Below are 14,927 nucleotides of genomic sequence, written 5' to 3'. Positions count from 1 at the left end.
AAGGGTCCCTACTCCAAGGCCTAGCACCTGGGGACACGAATGGGGGTAAGAATGGGAAAATCGGGGGAAGGTGAAGAGAACAATGAAGAGATTCAAGGAAGGCTTTCGACCTCCATAGAGGTTTCTGCCACCAACCACCAAGAGCATAAGGGCACCAACCCCTTCTCTCCCACACTTTTCTCCTCTCTTAGCTGAGAGTTAAGGCCACCATGAGGTGAACTCAGGCTCAGAATCCATTATAGGTGCAAAAGCAGACAGAATCCATTTTTTCTTCATTCATTCATTTGTGTATCTAACAAACGTGTCTTGACACCTACTGTGTGCCAGGTGATGTCCAGCCTCATCCAGTCCAGTTTTCCTCAAATTGTCTGGATGGAGGCCTCTCTCCAGCCCCCTTCCAGACAAGTTCCTTCTCTGTGAAGGTACTCGAGTGCCCCAGCTATTTCAGGAAGCCATGCCCTTTCTGGAGAATAGACAGTATGGTTAGTGCACAATTTGTAAAAATAGTTTTGTTTTGTTTTTTTCCCGTGCCTGGGATGGGTGAGAGTATGACTGAATAAGTACCCTTGGCAGGAGGGAGAATATAAGGCACTTTATGGTGGTGAGTTATCTATTTAAGGGGGAAAGTTTGCACACTAGGTGTGTCTGGATGGTATCCCAGAGTGGGACAAGGAGAAGAGGGACCAAATGACTGAGCTTTCCTCCTTCTTTCTCTCTTCTCAGAAAAGGCTCAACATCAACTCCATGGCCAACAGCTCAAGGTAAGTAAGAACCCCTTCTAATTCTCTGAATCAGTGACTTGTCCCCTACCCAAACCCAAGTACTTGCCTTTGGGGTAGAGGAGTTTCCAACCTCTCCTCAACTTGTAATTTGAACTCTACCAATTACCTCCACCTTTGCACCATTTCATGCTCCTTGGGCCTCTTCTCTTAATCCTAGGAATATTTCCTTTTCTCCCCCACTTCCCTTCCTCTCCTCTCCCTTCTTTTCCTCTTCCCTTCTCTCCCAATGACCCTCCCTATTTTCTTTCTGATTTTCTCTTTATAGGGTGTATAAGAAGACCTGCTCCAATGGGAAGGTGAGAGAACCTGGCTTAGCCTGGCAAATGAGAGGGCAAAAGGGATAGGTGGGTACCTCCTTCAAGGTCTCAAGGGTTTGCACTGGGGGCTTCAGGGGAACCCATTCAAAGATGATTATGAGAATAACATGCCAGGTTGTTCCACAACAGCTTGCCATCTACCTGGGGAAACGGGACTTCGTGGACCATGTGGACATGGTGGATCCCATTGGTCAGTGAGTCCAAAAAGGGAAAGCACTTGGGGAGAAGGGAATGGGAGCCAGGAACTAAAAGAAAGCCAAGAAAGGAACATGCAGAAGAGGAGGCCAATTAAAGGGGGAAATGGGAGGAGCTATTTCAGGGATTGACTTCTGTTTCACAGTCTAAGGATTTTTCCTGACCGCAGTGCTGTCTCTCCCTCTCTACACAGATGGTGTGGTCCTGGTTGACCCTGATTACCTAAAAGATCGAAAGAGTAAGTGAAAATTCTCTTGGCCTTTGTATGTGCCAGGGACCCCAAACTGAAATGTCACACATGCCAGACAAGTAACTTGAATGAGTAGAATGGACAAATGGACCAGAGGGGTATAAGAAAACCAAAAAGTGGTGGGAACTGTGCATGCCTTTTCCGATGGGGGCAAACAACCGGGAATTTTAGCCCAGTGTGGGCAAATTTTCCGATTGCTGGAATGGAACTAGAAATGAAGCTCGGAATAAGACCTTCAGAAGCCCAAATTCTAAAAAGATTATGGTATCTTTTCCCCAAATAATATTCAACATAGATATATTTCTAAAACATAAATGAAATTTTATTTTTCAAAAGTACACAACATTTACATGTGTGCTGGAATTAAAATAGTTTCTTTCTAAAATTTCTGATTTTCTTTATTATTTTTGGTGGTCCTCTTGCTTTGTTGCTAAACTGAACATGGGCTTAGACTGGCTATGGAAAGATCCAGTGCTCCAGAAATCCATATTTTCACGCAAATTTCCTGATCTTCAAATGTTGGCAGCTAACTAAAAGATTCTTTAAGGCTTGGATAGATAAAAAAAAAAAAAAAATTTATTTTTCCTCAGACTGCCATTTTGCAACCTCTGGTATATATCTTTCCACCTCTCCTTCTGTGTAGGGAAACCCCCGTCTTTTTTTGGGGGGAAGGGATCCCAAGTAAAGAAACAAAGAAAACAATAGCTCCAGCAAGTAACAACAAGAGACATTACTCTGGCCACCGTATCATAGATCAACATTACACTGAAATATTTTTGCACTGCTTTTTTATTATTATTATTAACATATAATGTATTATTTGTTTCAGGGGTCCAGGTCTGTGATTCATCAGTCTTACACAATTCACAGCGCTCACCATAGCACATACCCTCCCCAGTGTCCATCACCCAGGCACCCCATCCCTCCCACCCCCCACCACTCCAGCAACCCTCAGTTTGTTTCCTGAGATTAAGTATCTCTTATGCTCTATCTCCCTCTCTGGTTTCATCTTGTTTCATTTTTCCCTCTCTTCCCATATGATCCTTTCTTGTTTCTCAAATTCCTCATATCCGTGAGATCACATGATGATTGTCTTTCTCTGATTGACTTATGTCTTAGCATAATACCCTCTAGTTCCATCCACATCGTTGCAAATGCCAAGATTTCAACTTTTTGATGGCTACATAATATTCCATTGTATATATATACACCACATCTTCTTTATCCATTCATCTGCTGATGGACATCTAGGCTCTTTCCATAGTTTGGCTATTGTGGACATTGCTGCTATAAACATTAGGGTGCATGTGCCCCTTCAGATCACTACATTTGTATCTTTGGGGTAAATACCCAGCAGTGAAATTGCTGGGTCATAGGGTAGCTCTATTTTCAACTTTTTAAGGAACCTCCATACTGTTTTCCAGAGTGGCTGCACCAGCTTGCATTCCCACCAACAGTGTAAGAGGGTTCCCCTTTCTCCGCATCCTCACCGACATCTGTTGTTTCCTGACTTGTTAATTTTAACCATTCTGACTGGTGTGAGGTGGTATCTCATTGCGGTTTTGATTTGGATTTCCCTGATGCCGAGTGATGCTGAACACTTTTTCATGTGTCTGTTGACCATTTGGATGTCTTCTTGGCAGAAATGTCTATTCGTGTCTTCTGCCCATTTCTTGATTGGATTATTTGTTCTTTGGGTGTTGAGTTTGATAAGTTCTTTATAGATTTTGGATACTAGCCCTTTATCTGATATGTCATTTGCAAATATCTTTTCCCATTCTGTCAGTTGTCTTTTGGTTTTCTTGACCGTTTCCTTTGCTGTTTTGCACTGCTTTAAAAAATTTTTTTTTTACTCTGTGATTCATTAAGTTTGAAAATTGGGTTTGGCTTAAAAAAGGCTCAGAACAAATTGATGAATACTAGTTCAAACATAACCTTTAGATACTGTGAGATAAAATAACCTTAGTCTTTCTGATTAAACAGTGTGGATAAGCAGTCCAGCCAGTTTTAAATATCAGAGGAATTCTGGGGAATAGCCGGTAAATTAACCAATTTAAGACTCTCAATTACTCTGTATTCTAAAAAAAAAAAAAAAAAAAAAAAGCCCAAATCATTTTTTCACATTCCTACAAAATCTTCAGAATAACCTACAGAAAGAAATACTTAGTTTAGAAAATGCATGTTGATCCAGAAGTAAGATGTCTTTTTCCCTTTTATTTGAGTCTTTCTTTATGTTCCTTAGCAGGATTTTTTATTACTCTTCATTTAAGTTGTGTCTATTTCCTCACTTTGTTCCTTGGCTCTTTTATACGTTTTGTTACTTTTATGAAGATGATTTTATTTGCAGATTTTCTAATATTTTTTTCTATCAAGTTTCATTTCCTGATGTAAGACGTGCTTATACTATACTACTGAGTGCTAAAGGCCAATTATAAGGCAGTATAGATGAATTATTTAACAAAAATCTATCTGGGATCTCTCTGTATTATTTCTCACAACTGCATGTGAATCTACAATGCTCTCAAAATAAAAAGTTCACTTTCAAAAAGGCAATGGCACCAATATCTAAGGTAGCCTTATGTTTAATTAAAGACACAAAGCAGGGAAACAGGTGCAAGAGATATTAACAGCAGTTATCTCTGCAATATGATGTGTGATGGCAGAGCTCTGATTTATTCTTGTTTTATTTTCTGGTTTTCACACAATTAAGAGGTACTGTTTGTCTAACAGACACAAATATAAATTAATAACTTTAGAAAAGATGTTGGATTTTTTAAAATGAGAACGAGCTATTTTCTAGCACACAAAAAGCTTGATACTAAACTGCTAAGGAACCAGGAAGTGGGGGGAGGTGATGCCCTCCCCACTTGTAAACAGGGGGATGTGCCAGAACCATCCATCTGTTTGCCACCCTCACCTCAGGGGCTACTACATAACCCTCTGCCTCACCCCTCCTGATCTTGTTCTGTCTTATTCCTCGTCTCTTTCATTTCTTCCCTCCCATGGTTCCTTCCAGTCACCTCTTTTCCTCTCCTTCTCGCCTTCTGTCTTTTCCTTTCTTTTTCTCCTTCTTTCCTTTCCCTTTTCTTTCTCCCTCTCTCCACCCTCTTTAATTGGTCATAATTGAAAGCCAAGGGGAATTTATTTGTCACATCTTCTGAGAATTGTGAAGTTTGTCTCCACTGTAGACAAATTAGAAAGTACAGATGAAGGAGAAAGAGACCTGCAATCCTATCACTCAAAGATGATCACTAATAATATTTTAATTCATATGTATTCATATTTTCCATGCAAAAATAGCTATATTTTTATTTAAATGCAATACGATAAATAATATTTTCTAACCTTCTTTTTCACCTATGTTAATATATAGAAATCTATGCATTTTTCAGGTGTCTAGTAGTATACCACATAGGGGTACCATAATATATTTAGCCAATCTTCAATCAGACTTTTTTGGCTATTATAAACAACCCTGTGAAGTGCATACTTGTGTGTGTATGTACACACACACACACACACATATATATCTTTCATACTTGTCCAATTATTTCTTTGGACTAAATGCCTAGAGAAGAAATGAATAGCCAGGGGCGCCTGGGTGGCTCAGTCGGTTAAGCGCCTGCCTTCGGCCCGGGTCATGATCCCAGGGTCCTGGGATCGAATCCTGCATTGGGCTCCCTGCTCAGTGGGGAGCCTGCTTCTCCCTCTCCCTCTGCCGCTCCCCCTGCTTGTGCTCTCTCACTCTCTCTCTGTGTCAAATAAATAAATTGCTAAAGAGCATTCACATATTTTTTAAACGACTTTATTTATTTATTTGTCAGAGAGAGAGAGCACAAGCAGGGGGAGCTGCAGGCAGAGGGAGAAGCAGGCTCTCCACTGAGCAAGGAGCCGGATGCGGGACTCAATCCCAGGACCGCAGAATCATGACCCAAACCAAAGGCAGACGCTTAACTGAGTGAGCCACCCAGGCATCCCACATTCACACATCTTTAAAGCTTTCTATTGCCAGACTGTCCTCCAAAATGATTGTACCAATTAACTCTCCCTCCTGCAATATACGAGGCTGCCCATTATCCAATCCTTATAAACACTACCATTATCATTACTCTCAGTCTTCATTGTATCTTTTGAATATAGATTCACTTTCCTTGTTCTTAATTTTAAAAGCAGATATTCTGGCTGTTTGGTATTTTGATCTCTTAAAAATACTAAAATAAGTTGCTGTCTCCTAGTGTGTGGCTGTTGGTACTTTTCTTTCCTTGTGGGTCAGGGCTCCTGATAGAAGATTCTTCTTCCTTACCACCCATTCTTTCTCTTTCCTTCCCTCAATCTCTGTCACTCTGTCCTTGGACAGATATGCCTCTGCACCCCATCCCACATTCCTCTAGTTCACTGATGCAGCTTTCTATTTGCCCCTAATCTTAGGTACCAGCTGCATGAGTTCATTTATAACTATCCAATTTCTACCAATATTCCCATGATCATTATCATCATTCACATCTATAATTACAGTTTCCAAAGGGATTTCTTATACATCAACTCCTCACATCAACTCCTATGACTTAGGTTGGGCATGCAGAAGTCTGGGCTTTGGAGTCACACAGGCCTGGGTTAGAAAACCCTGGGCCATCACTTAACGGCTCTGAGCTCATTTTCTCTACCTGTAAATTGGAGATAATAATACTCCAGAAGAGGGGGGAGCCAGTGCGACTCTTGACCTTGGGGTCATGATTTCAAGCCCCCACATCGGATGTAAAAATTACTTAAGAAAATAAAATATTTAACAAATAATAATGACACTTCAGAGGATTGTTGTTAAGCCTAAATAACATATGTAGAGCTCCTATTATTGACAGGCAAATTAACTGAGGCTCAGAGAACTTGAGGGATTCATACAAGTCATGTTCAAGCCCGGGTAGTCTGACCCTAGAGAATCATGTAATAAATACCTTGTACCCACCACCTAGCTTTAAAAAGAACTGCAGAAACAAACTGGTCTCCCATGTGTCCTTCCCTAATCCCATTCCCTCTCCTCCTTCCCTCCTTCCCTCCTGGCCTCCACCCCAGAGAACCACTATCCCGCATTTGGTGTTTATTATTCCTATGGTGTTTCTATACTTCTACTCCATATTTATGTATCTGTAAGCAGCTCTGGCATTGTTCTACATGTTTTTAAACTTTATATACACAGTAATGGATTGTGCGTATCATTCTGAAGCTAGCTTTCTTTTGACTCAATAGTTTTTTTTGAGACTTAACCATGTTAATACATGGCGCTCTAATTCATTTAACCTCAGCTTAGCATTCTATGATATGAATATACTGTAACTTATTATTATTACCCATTCTTTCACTGATATTGAAATGATTTCTAATTTTATGCTATGACAAATGTAATATTGATGCAATGGCCATTCTCATATGTATCTCCTCAATAAACATGAGCAAGAGTTCCTCTAAATTCTTCTTAGATCATAATACATAAGCAGATTGAGTTTTACTCAATCGGAGTTTCTCCAAAGTGGTTGTCCTAATGTATACTCCCACCAGCTGTGTGCAGTGAACTCCTATTGCTCCACTCCTTCACCAACCCTTAGTACTGTCAGACTTTTAAATTTTTTGATAATCTGATGTGTGTGAAATGTTATTTCATTGTGGTTTTAATCTGCATTTATCTGGTTACTAATGAGACTGGACATGTTTTCATATCTTTTTTTTTAAGATTTATTATTTATTTATTTTAGAGAGTGCGTGCAGTGGGGAGAGACAGAGGGAGAGGGAAAGAGAATCTCGAGCAGACTCCGCACCGAGTGCAGAGCCCAACGTGGGGCTCAATTCCACAACCCTGAGATCATGGCCTGAGCCAAAACCAGGAGTCAGACGCTTAACCGACTGCAGCACCCAGGCGCCCCAACATGTTTTCATATCTCATTGGCCTTTCTATTTTGTGCTTCTGCGAAGAGCCTCTCCATACTCTTTGCACACTTTTATATCGGGATTTTTAAATTGTTGATTTGCGGGAGTTCTTTATATATCACAAATGTGAAGCATTTTTATTGAAGTATAGTTGACACACAACGTTCACTAGTTTCAGGTTAGGAAGGCTAAACTTTTGTTTGCTATGCATGTTGCAAAATATTTTCTCCCAGGCTTTTGCTTGTTTCGTTGTTTATAAAGACCCCTAATGTAAGGAAGATTTAAATTTTACTGTAGTCTAATGTATTAATCCTTTTCTTCATGGCCATATGATTTCAATCATATTCCCTTGTGTCTCCGTGTCTTCCTCTGAGCCATTTAAGAACTTCTTTTCTCCCTTGGACATGACAGGTCACTCTCTTCCTCCTTTGCCTGCAGTGTTTGTCACATTGACATGTGCCTTCCGCTATGGCCACGATGACTTGGATGTGATTGGTCTGACGTTCCGCAAAGATCTGTACGTACAGGTGCAGCAAGTGTTCCCACCTGAGTCCACCAGCCCCCAAGCGTCCCTCACAGTCCTACAGGAGCGACTGCTGCAAAAGCTGGGGGACAATGCCTACCCCTTTACCCTGCAGGTACTGACCCCTCCCCCCCAGTCCTGGGCAAGGTTCCCAGGGGAGATTAAGAGGTGAAGCTAAAGAGGGAAAACAAAGGAAGGGGGGGCCCTATTTCTCGTGTTTGCTGACCTCTTTCTGATCCCCCAGATGGCTGTTAACCTCCCCTGTTCGGTGACACTGCAGCCAGGGCCTGAAGATGTAGGGAAGGTGAGGTCCGGGTTCCGAGAAAGAGGGAGAAATAGTGCCAGGCAGAGGGACAGGGGGACAAGACTGGAGAAACGGATAGCTAGAGGATGGGGTCAAGCATTTCCTTAGAGACCCAAGAGGAGAGGCTAGTTGGAAATGAGTTCTCTTTGCCCCTGCCCCCTTGCAGGCCTGTGGGATTGATTTTGAAGTGAAGAGTTTCTGTGCTGAAAATCTGGAGGAGAAAATCTCCAAGAGGTAGTCTTTGGTCCTCTCCAAAATCCCTGCCTCCAGCCTGTGCTAGGAAACAGATCTTGATCTCAGGAGAGAAAGAGCCCTACTTGTAACTTCCACAGTACCGTCGCCACCGACTCAGAGGTCCAACTCTGATTCCCCTCTGGCTTCTCCTCCTTGCTCCAGGGCAGTCAGCCAACTTCTCCGGAAAGGGCCAAAAAATAAATATTTCGGCTTTGCCAGCCCTGTAGTTTCGGTTGCAACTACTCAACTCTGCCATTGTAGTGTGAAAGCAGCCACAGACAGTATGTAAATGAATGAGCTGGGCTGTCTTCCAAATACAACTTTATTTATAGACACTAAAATTTGAATTTTATATAATTTCCACATGTCATGAAATATTATCGTACTTTTGACTTTTTTCAACCATTTAAAAATGCAATAACCGTTCTCAGCTTGTGGGCCATCCAAAAACAGGCAGCAGGCCAGATTTGGCCAGTGAGCCATCATGCGCCGACCCATGGTCTGGACACCTCCATTGAGGGTCTAGAGGAATTCTCTGGGGGGGAGGCTTTACCCCACCTCCACCCACCCCCACCCCAAGCAAGGACCGGGCCATGGGGTTGGCATGGCAAAGGTCTGTGAGTCCCCAAGGAGATGTTCTGGCTAACCTCTTGGCCTCTACTCAGAGACTCCGTGCGGCTGGTGGTTCGGAAAATACAGTTTGCACCCTCAGAGCCAGGCCCTGGCCCCTGTGCCCAGACTACCCGCCGCTTCCTTCTGTCAGCTCAGCCCCTACAGCTGCAGGCCTGGATGGACAGGGAGGTTTGTGACCCCCACTTCCTGACCCCTTACCCTGAAACCCCTACGAAACCCCGATCCTTCACTGATTTCCTACTTGGGTAGACAGAGACGGGAGGCCAGGGCGGCAACAGTGCTAAGGAAACAAGAATTCTAGGTCTTGATCTGGGGTGTTCTCCCTCCAACCTTGTGATGAGCCTCTCCCCCTGCTTCAGGTTCACTACCACGGCAAACCCATCTCTGTCAATGTTTCTATCAACAACTGCACCAACAAGGTCATCAAAAAAATCAAGATTTCAGGTGAGCTTCTTTTCCTATTCCCCCTGCACCTGGTCCCTAATCCGCGGGTCTTTTTCTAAAACTGCCCCACTTACCCAGTCTGCATTCATCTAGACCTTCTCTCTAATGCAGGCTTATCTAAGGGCCTATCTTTGTTTGCCCACAAGCACATCTTAGTGCACCATGCATAGCGTACCCATGTATCAGGTTCACATCTGAGGGCAGTGAGTTGGGGTCTTGAGGATGACTGATTGATTGATTATAGTCATGTGCTTTTCCCGGCTGTTCAGTTGACCAGATCACAGATGTTGTCCTGTATTCCTTAGACAAGTACACCAAGACCGTGTTCATTCAAGAGTTCACGTGAGTTGGCACCAGGGCCGGGGTCAGAGAGCCAAGGGGTGGGTTGGTGGGAAAAGGGTCGGGGACTGGAGGCAAAGGAGGGGGTTGGGGAAAGAAGGAAGAGGCTAAGAACCCAGGACTGAGGAAGGTCAAGGTGAGGGCTGATGTAGAGAAGGGGAGGGATTCCCAGGAGAACCAGAGGGTGGATACCCACAAGAGGACCATCAAAATGCTGAGAGAGGTCAGGGGCATAAGGATTTCCCACCGGAGAGAATTGCTCCCACTCTCCACAGTCGGACATGCCCACTTTCTTGGACACTCCAGTAGGTTTGTGGAATTGTGCAAGACAGTCTTGAGAATGAAAGTACACTTAAGTGGCAAGCCTTGCCTAAGTTCTTTTCTCCTTTTAAAGGGAGACTATAGCTGCTAACTCCAGCTTCTCTAAGAGCTTCGCAGTAACCCCGCTCCTGGCTGCCAACTGCCAGAAACAGGGCCTGGCGCTGGATGGCAAACTCAAGCATGGTGATACCAATCTGGCCTCTAGCACAATGTAAGCTCAAACGTGATGCCCGACCTCCATTTTCTATCCCCTTACCCATTCTCCATGCTATGTATACAGTTCTGCGCCTTCACTGTTAAGGAAGCCTACCTATTTTTTTTTTAAATGTCCCTAGGCCAGTGTTCAGAGACCCCTGCAGGCCTGAGGGCCAACAGGAAGCTAAATAATGCCCATGGGACCAATGCCCAGGTTTAGGTCACAGGCAGCAAGAAAGGAAAAAGCAGTGAGGAAAATTCCCTGTGTTGTATAATATTTCGCAGCTCACAAAGGTCATATATATCTATACATATATACATATATCTATGTATATCTATACATACTCTTTATAAGAGTATAAGAGCCAGGACAACCTGCTCAAGGGCCAGTCTCCACTTCTGGGTCTAAGACTGCTTGGTATTGGAAGTAGAGGAGGGGTGCAGAGTATATGTGTTCTTATTCCATTTTACATTTAAGGACCCAGAGAGATGAAGGCAGTGGTCCAAGCCCGCATCGCTAGAAAGTGGCAGAGGTGGAAAGGATTCTACCACATGCCGTCTGACTCTGACACTGTGATCTCCAGAGTAGCTACTCTCTAGCAAAGACAGCAATGGAGTGAAAAGACTAGGAGATGAGAAATGGAGGAGGAGGAGGAGGAGGACCAAAAAAAGGAGAACGATATAATAGGAATTGACAGAATTCTATCCAATCATTCATTTGACCCTATGTCCTTGGGGGCCCTAGTGCTAGATGTGTCTCCCACCAAAAGCCATCTGCCGCCACCCGATGAGCGCTAACTGTCCCCTGCCCTTCTCCGTGCCTTATCAATCTTGTGGCTATAGATTGTTATTGCTAGAAAGACCCTTAGAAATCATCCGAACAGCATTATTTTATAAAGGATCAGTATTCCAGGGTCATGAAGAGACTTTCCCAGTATCATAGTTTTCTGTGTCTTATTTTCCAATCAGTGAGTTTTCATGGAGCACCTGTTACATGCTCATTCCTACGCTAAGCAACGTGGGAGGATACAAAGAAGTTTTAGACAGTCTCTGCCTTCAGTCAATTTATGGCCTAGGTGGGGAACAAAGAGGAATGCAAATGCAGTCTGAAGGTTAAATGTTTATACATGTGGTTCAGATTAGAAATTCAATAGAAGTGAAAAGAAGCCAGCATAGCTGGAGTGGGGTTTCTGGAGGAGAGAGCTAGATCTTGGGGCACGAGTAGGATCTGGATAGCAACAGAGGAAGGAAAGAGCATTTCAGACTGGGAGCACAGCATGGGCAAAGGCCAAAAGGTGGGAATCTGTAAGGCGTGTTCCGAGCATGGAGAGAGGATGGGTCCGCTTAGGTTGTATCCCAGGTGTTAGGGAGGTAAGGCAGAGGAGGTTAGAGAGGCTGGGTGGGGCCAGTTTGCTAAGGGTCGTGAAAGCCGCACCGAGTAGTTATATTCAGAGAGAGAGGCTCTTGAGCAGTGGGTGACATGGTAAAACCGGACTTTAGGAACAGAAATGTGATTTCGATGAGTAGGAGAGATGAGCATGGAAGGCCTGTTAGAAAAGGTGCACAGGAAGGGACTGAGGGACTGAATGCATTACTCCCCTCCCCCCAACAAACACACAACAACGAATACTACCACCTCCAGTCTTCAACCTGGAACGAACAAGGAGCTCCTGGGGATCCTGGTGTCCTACAAAGTGAAAGTCAACCTGATGGTGTCTGGTGGAGGGTGAGTGAGGGTTCATGGTCTGTCTGGGAAGGGGCCGGGGAGCCACTTCCGTTTTCTTCCTCGGCTGGCCTGACCCAACCAAGCTGTTCCCCACCCGTTCTCCCAGACCAGTTTCCCAAACCTGTGAGATCAGTGAGCAAGCCACCTTCCCTTCCAGAAACCTATTCTGTGGCTGAGTTGGCCTTATGATCCCTTATCCCCCAGGAAAACTAGGTTGCCACTTTCCATTTCCAGCTGCTAATTTTACGGTGTCATTCTACCCTCAGCATCCTAGGTGACCTGATAGCCAGGTAAGAGACGCTATGGGGAAGCTGTGGGGGGAGGGGACGGAGCAAGAAGGGGAGGATGAAGAGATAAGGAGACTGAAAGAGCTCCAAAGGAGAGTCTGAGGACATCCCAGGCAGGGACCAGAAAACCGAGGGGGAGAGGTTCAGGGAGTGGCCTCGGTGGGAGATGTGTGACTCTCCCTTGGGATCCTTGCAGTGATGTTTGTGTGGAGCTGCCCCTGATCCTGATGCATCCAAAGCCATCACATGGTGAGTGACCAGGTGGCACTGATAGGAATGGTGGGCCTGAGTGTTGGGGACCAAGCAGTTCTGATCTCAGGAATCAAGGACTGGCTATTTGGGTAGAGAATGTATAGGAATAGGCAGGTTGGGTTCCTAGGTTTTCAGGGTGGGTGGGTGGGTGTGTGTGTAAGTTGGGGGAGGGGAGGGAGGAGAGGGTTAAAAAGGGAGGGGGAAGAGAAATGAGACATTTCTTCGTGGAACTGAAGCTTCACCTCCATTCTTCCCTCCCTCTCCAGAGGCTGCTAGGTAAGGAAATGCGAGGCCTGGAAGCCCCATCCCCCTTTCCCCATTGCCACCCTCCATTTTGTGATGATGGAAATGTTAAAAATTCTTCCCTGGAGTGTTGCTTTCAATACTGTGCAGTGGAGACATATGCTTTAGCTTCGTGTCATAGTTCAGTGCTTTTCATACACCCTCCACCCCTGCTCTTCTCAGAATCCTCCTTCCCCCTCATCCCTTCCATCTTTCTTTTTCCTTCACCCCCCCCTTCTGGTCTTTCATTCTTAGATCCCCTCCCTCTTCCCCACCCTCCATTCTTATTTCCCCTCCAGCACTCTGGGTGGGTGCGTGGGGACTTTTGTTTTGGGAGACTCAGGAGGGAGCGAAGGGGAACAAGCCAGAGTGGTCGATTGATCGGGTTGAGGCGGGTAGCTGCTCAGAGGGGTCTTTAGATCTGAGTTGGGAAGCAGAGAAGGGGTCACTTTTCTGGGATCACAGGAAGGGAGTGAACAGGGACGATGCCCAGAATGTTGTTCCTAACCCTGCATTCCCCTCTGCTGCTTTGCAAGCTCTGAGGACATAGTCATTGAGGAGTTTACTCGGCGGGAGCACCGCGGGGAGGAGAGCCAGGAGGCTGTGGCAGAGGGGGATGAGGGAAGCTGAGCACCTCGCTCTAGTGCTTCTGGGTGGAAGCCCCACTGTAACGCTCTAATAAATCAGCTTGTTCACGACGTGACTGACAATCTCTTTGGTATTTCCTTCTCTGGGAGGGTGATGGCACTCCAGAGAACAGCACACCCTCGGCCCCTGTCAGTGACAACTCTGTAGCATGTACTACACGCTAAGAGCCTAAGCAAGCCCCGACTTCCCTCTGGCAAGGCCACCCGCCCTCTGTGGGTCCTTCAACTTTCCCTCTGGGCCCTGGCTATCCCTGCCCCCATCCTACCACCGCAGCACCCCCACCACCCTACTGCCGTGATCACCCGCCGCTCCAGGCAGGGCCTGGGGGGGGAGGCGGCGTGGCCATGCACTCAGCCTGGGGCAGAGAGCAAGGTGATGAGCAGATGGACAGAGAGCACACCACCCACCTGCCGCAATGTATACCCTCGCACGCAGGGCCCACAGCGAGGCCAGAGGCTTCTCCGGGAAACCATTAAGATGGTCTCTGCACAAATCCAAACTCATGTGCCTGGGGGAGCAGCAGAGCAAGGGCGGGGGGGTGTCTGGGTTGGGCTTTGGAAATGAGGAGGCGTGTTGGTATGGAGTGTGGGGAGAGTTTTGGGGGCAGGGGGAACAATTTCCTCCTCCTCGCTCAGGCTGATGGGTGGCCTACTTACTCACCTCACAGTGGGGAAGATACCCCTCCTCAAGGGCTTCCTGTATGACACCTTCAACTGCACCCGCCAGGTGAGCCCACCACCAAGGCATCACACAGTACATTTTTGCCCCCTCCTCTGCCAACTCCCCTAGGGATTCTTCTCAAGGTGATCTATTCTAAGCGTTGAGAAGTTGAGCCAGGACAACCTGCTCAAGGGCCATTCTCCACTTCTGGGTCTAAGACTGCTTGGTATTGGAAGTAGAGGAGGGGTGCAGAGTATCTGACTCTGGGTTGCAGGCGATCATGGGAATCGACTTCCTAAGATCATGTGCTTGGGAGGACCAAATACTGAGTGTTTACTCTCATATCGCTAACCCTATACCTCAGCCCCTTAGGCCTATTCATTAATGGTAAGGCTACACCATCTTGGATTACCTGTGGATAAAGCAGGGGAAGAAAAATATGGAGCCTCCCCAAATGGCCAAACCCTGCTTTGTTTCTCGTTTTCTCTGCCTTCGTCTAATCTCCACCTGTAACACAAAGTCCAAAAGGCTTTGAATCCTTAAGTCGGCTGCTCTACAGGGTCTTTCTTAATCAAAACAGTATACTGAGATTGGACGAGTCCTAGGATGGTAGGCC

General features: G+C 45.5%; 1 protein-coding gene across 1 annotated transcript; it reads left to right on the top strand.

The window, feature by feature from the left end:
• Positions 1-687: 687 nt before the first annotated feature.
• On the top strand, positions 688-13,633 carry ARR3 (arrestin 3). Its single transcript, XM_028092102.2, has 16 exons — positions 688-761; positions 1,048-1,078; positions 1,229-1,289; positions 1,488-1,532; positions 7,902-8,101; positions 8,231-8,290; positions 8,457-8,524; positions 9,190-9,325; positions 9,517-9,601; positions 9,871-9,943; positions 10,335-10,472; positions 12,099-12,182; positions 12,449-12,472; positions 12,666-12,718; positions 12,988-12,997; positions 13,540-13,633. Exons 1-16 carry the CDS (start codon positions 688-690, stop codon positions 13,631-13,633), a joined length of 1,236 nt encoding a protein of 411 aa, XP_027947903.2.
• Positions 13,634-14,927: the final 1,294 nt, after the last annotated feature.

This window comes from Eumetopias jubatus, unplaced genomic scaffold (genome assembly GCF_037043125.1).
Source record: "Eumetopias jubatus isolate StellerSeaLion01/CBP00866 unplaced genomic scaffold, mEumJub1_p1.0 scaffold_11, whole genome shotgun sequence".
In the NCBI taxonomy this organism is placed as follows: Eukaryota; Metazoa; Chordata; class Mammalia; order Carnivora; family Otariidae; genus Eumetopias; species Eumetopias jubatus.
Note: the sequence above shows the minus strand (reverse complement) of the source record. Positions and strands in the feature narration are given on the sequence as shown.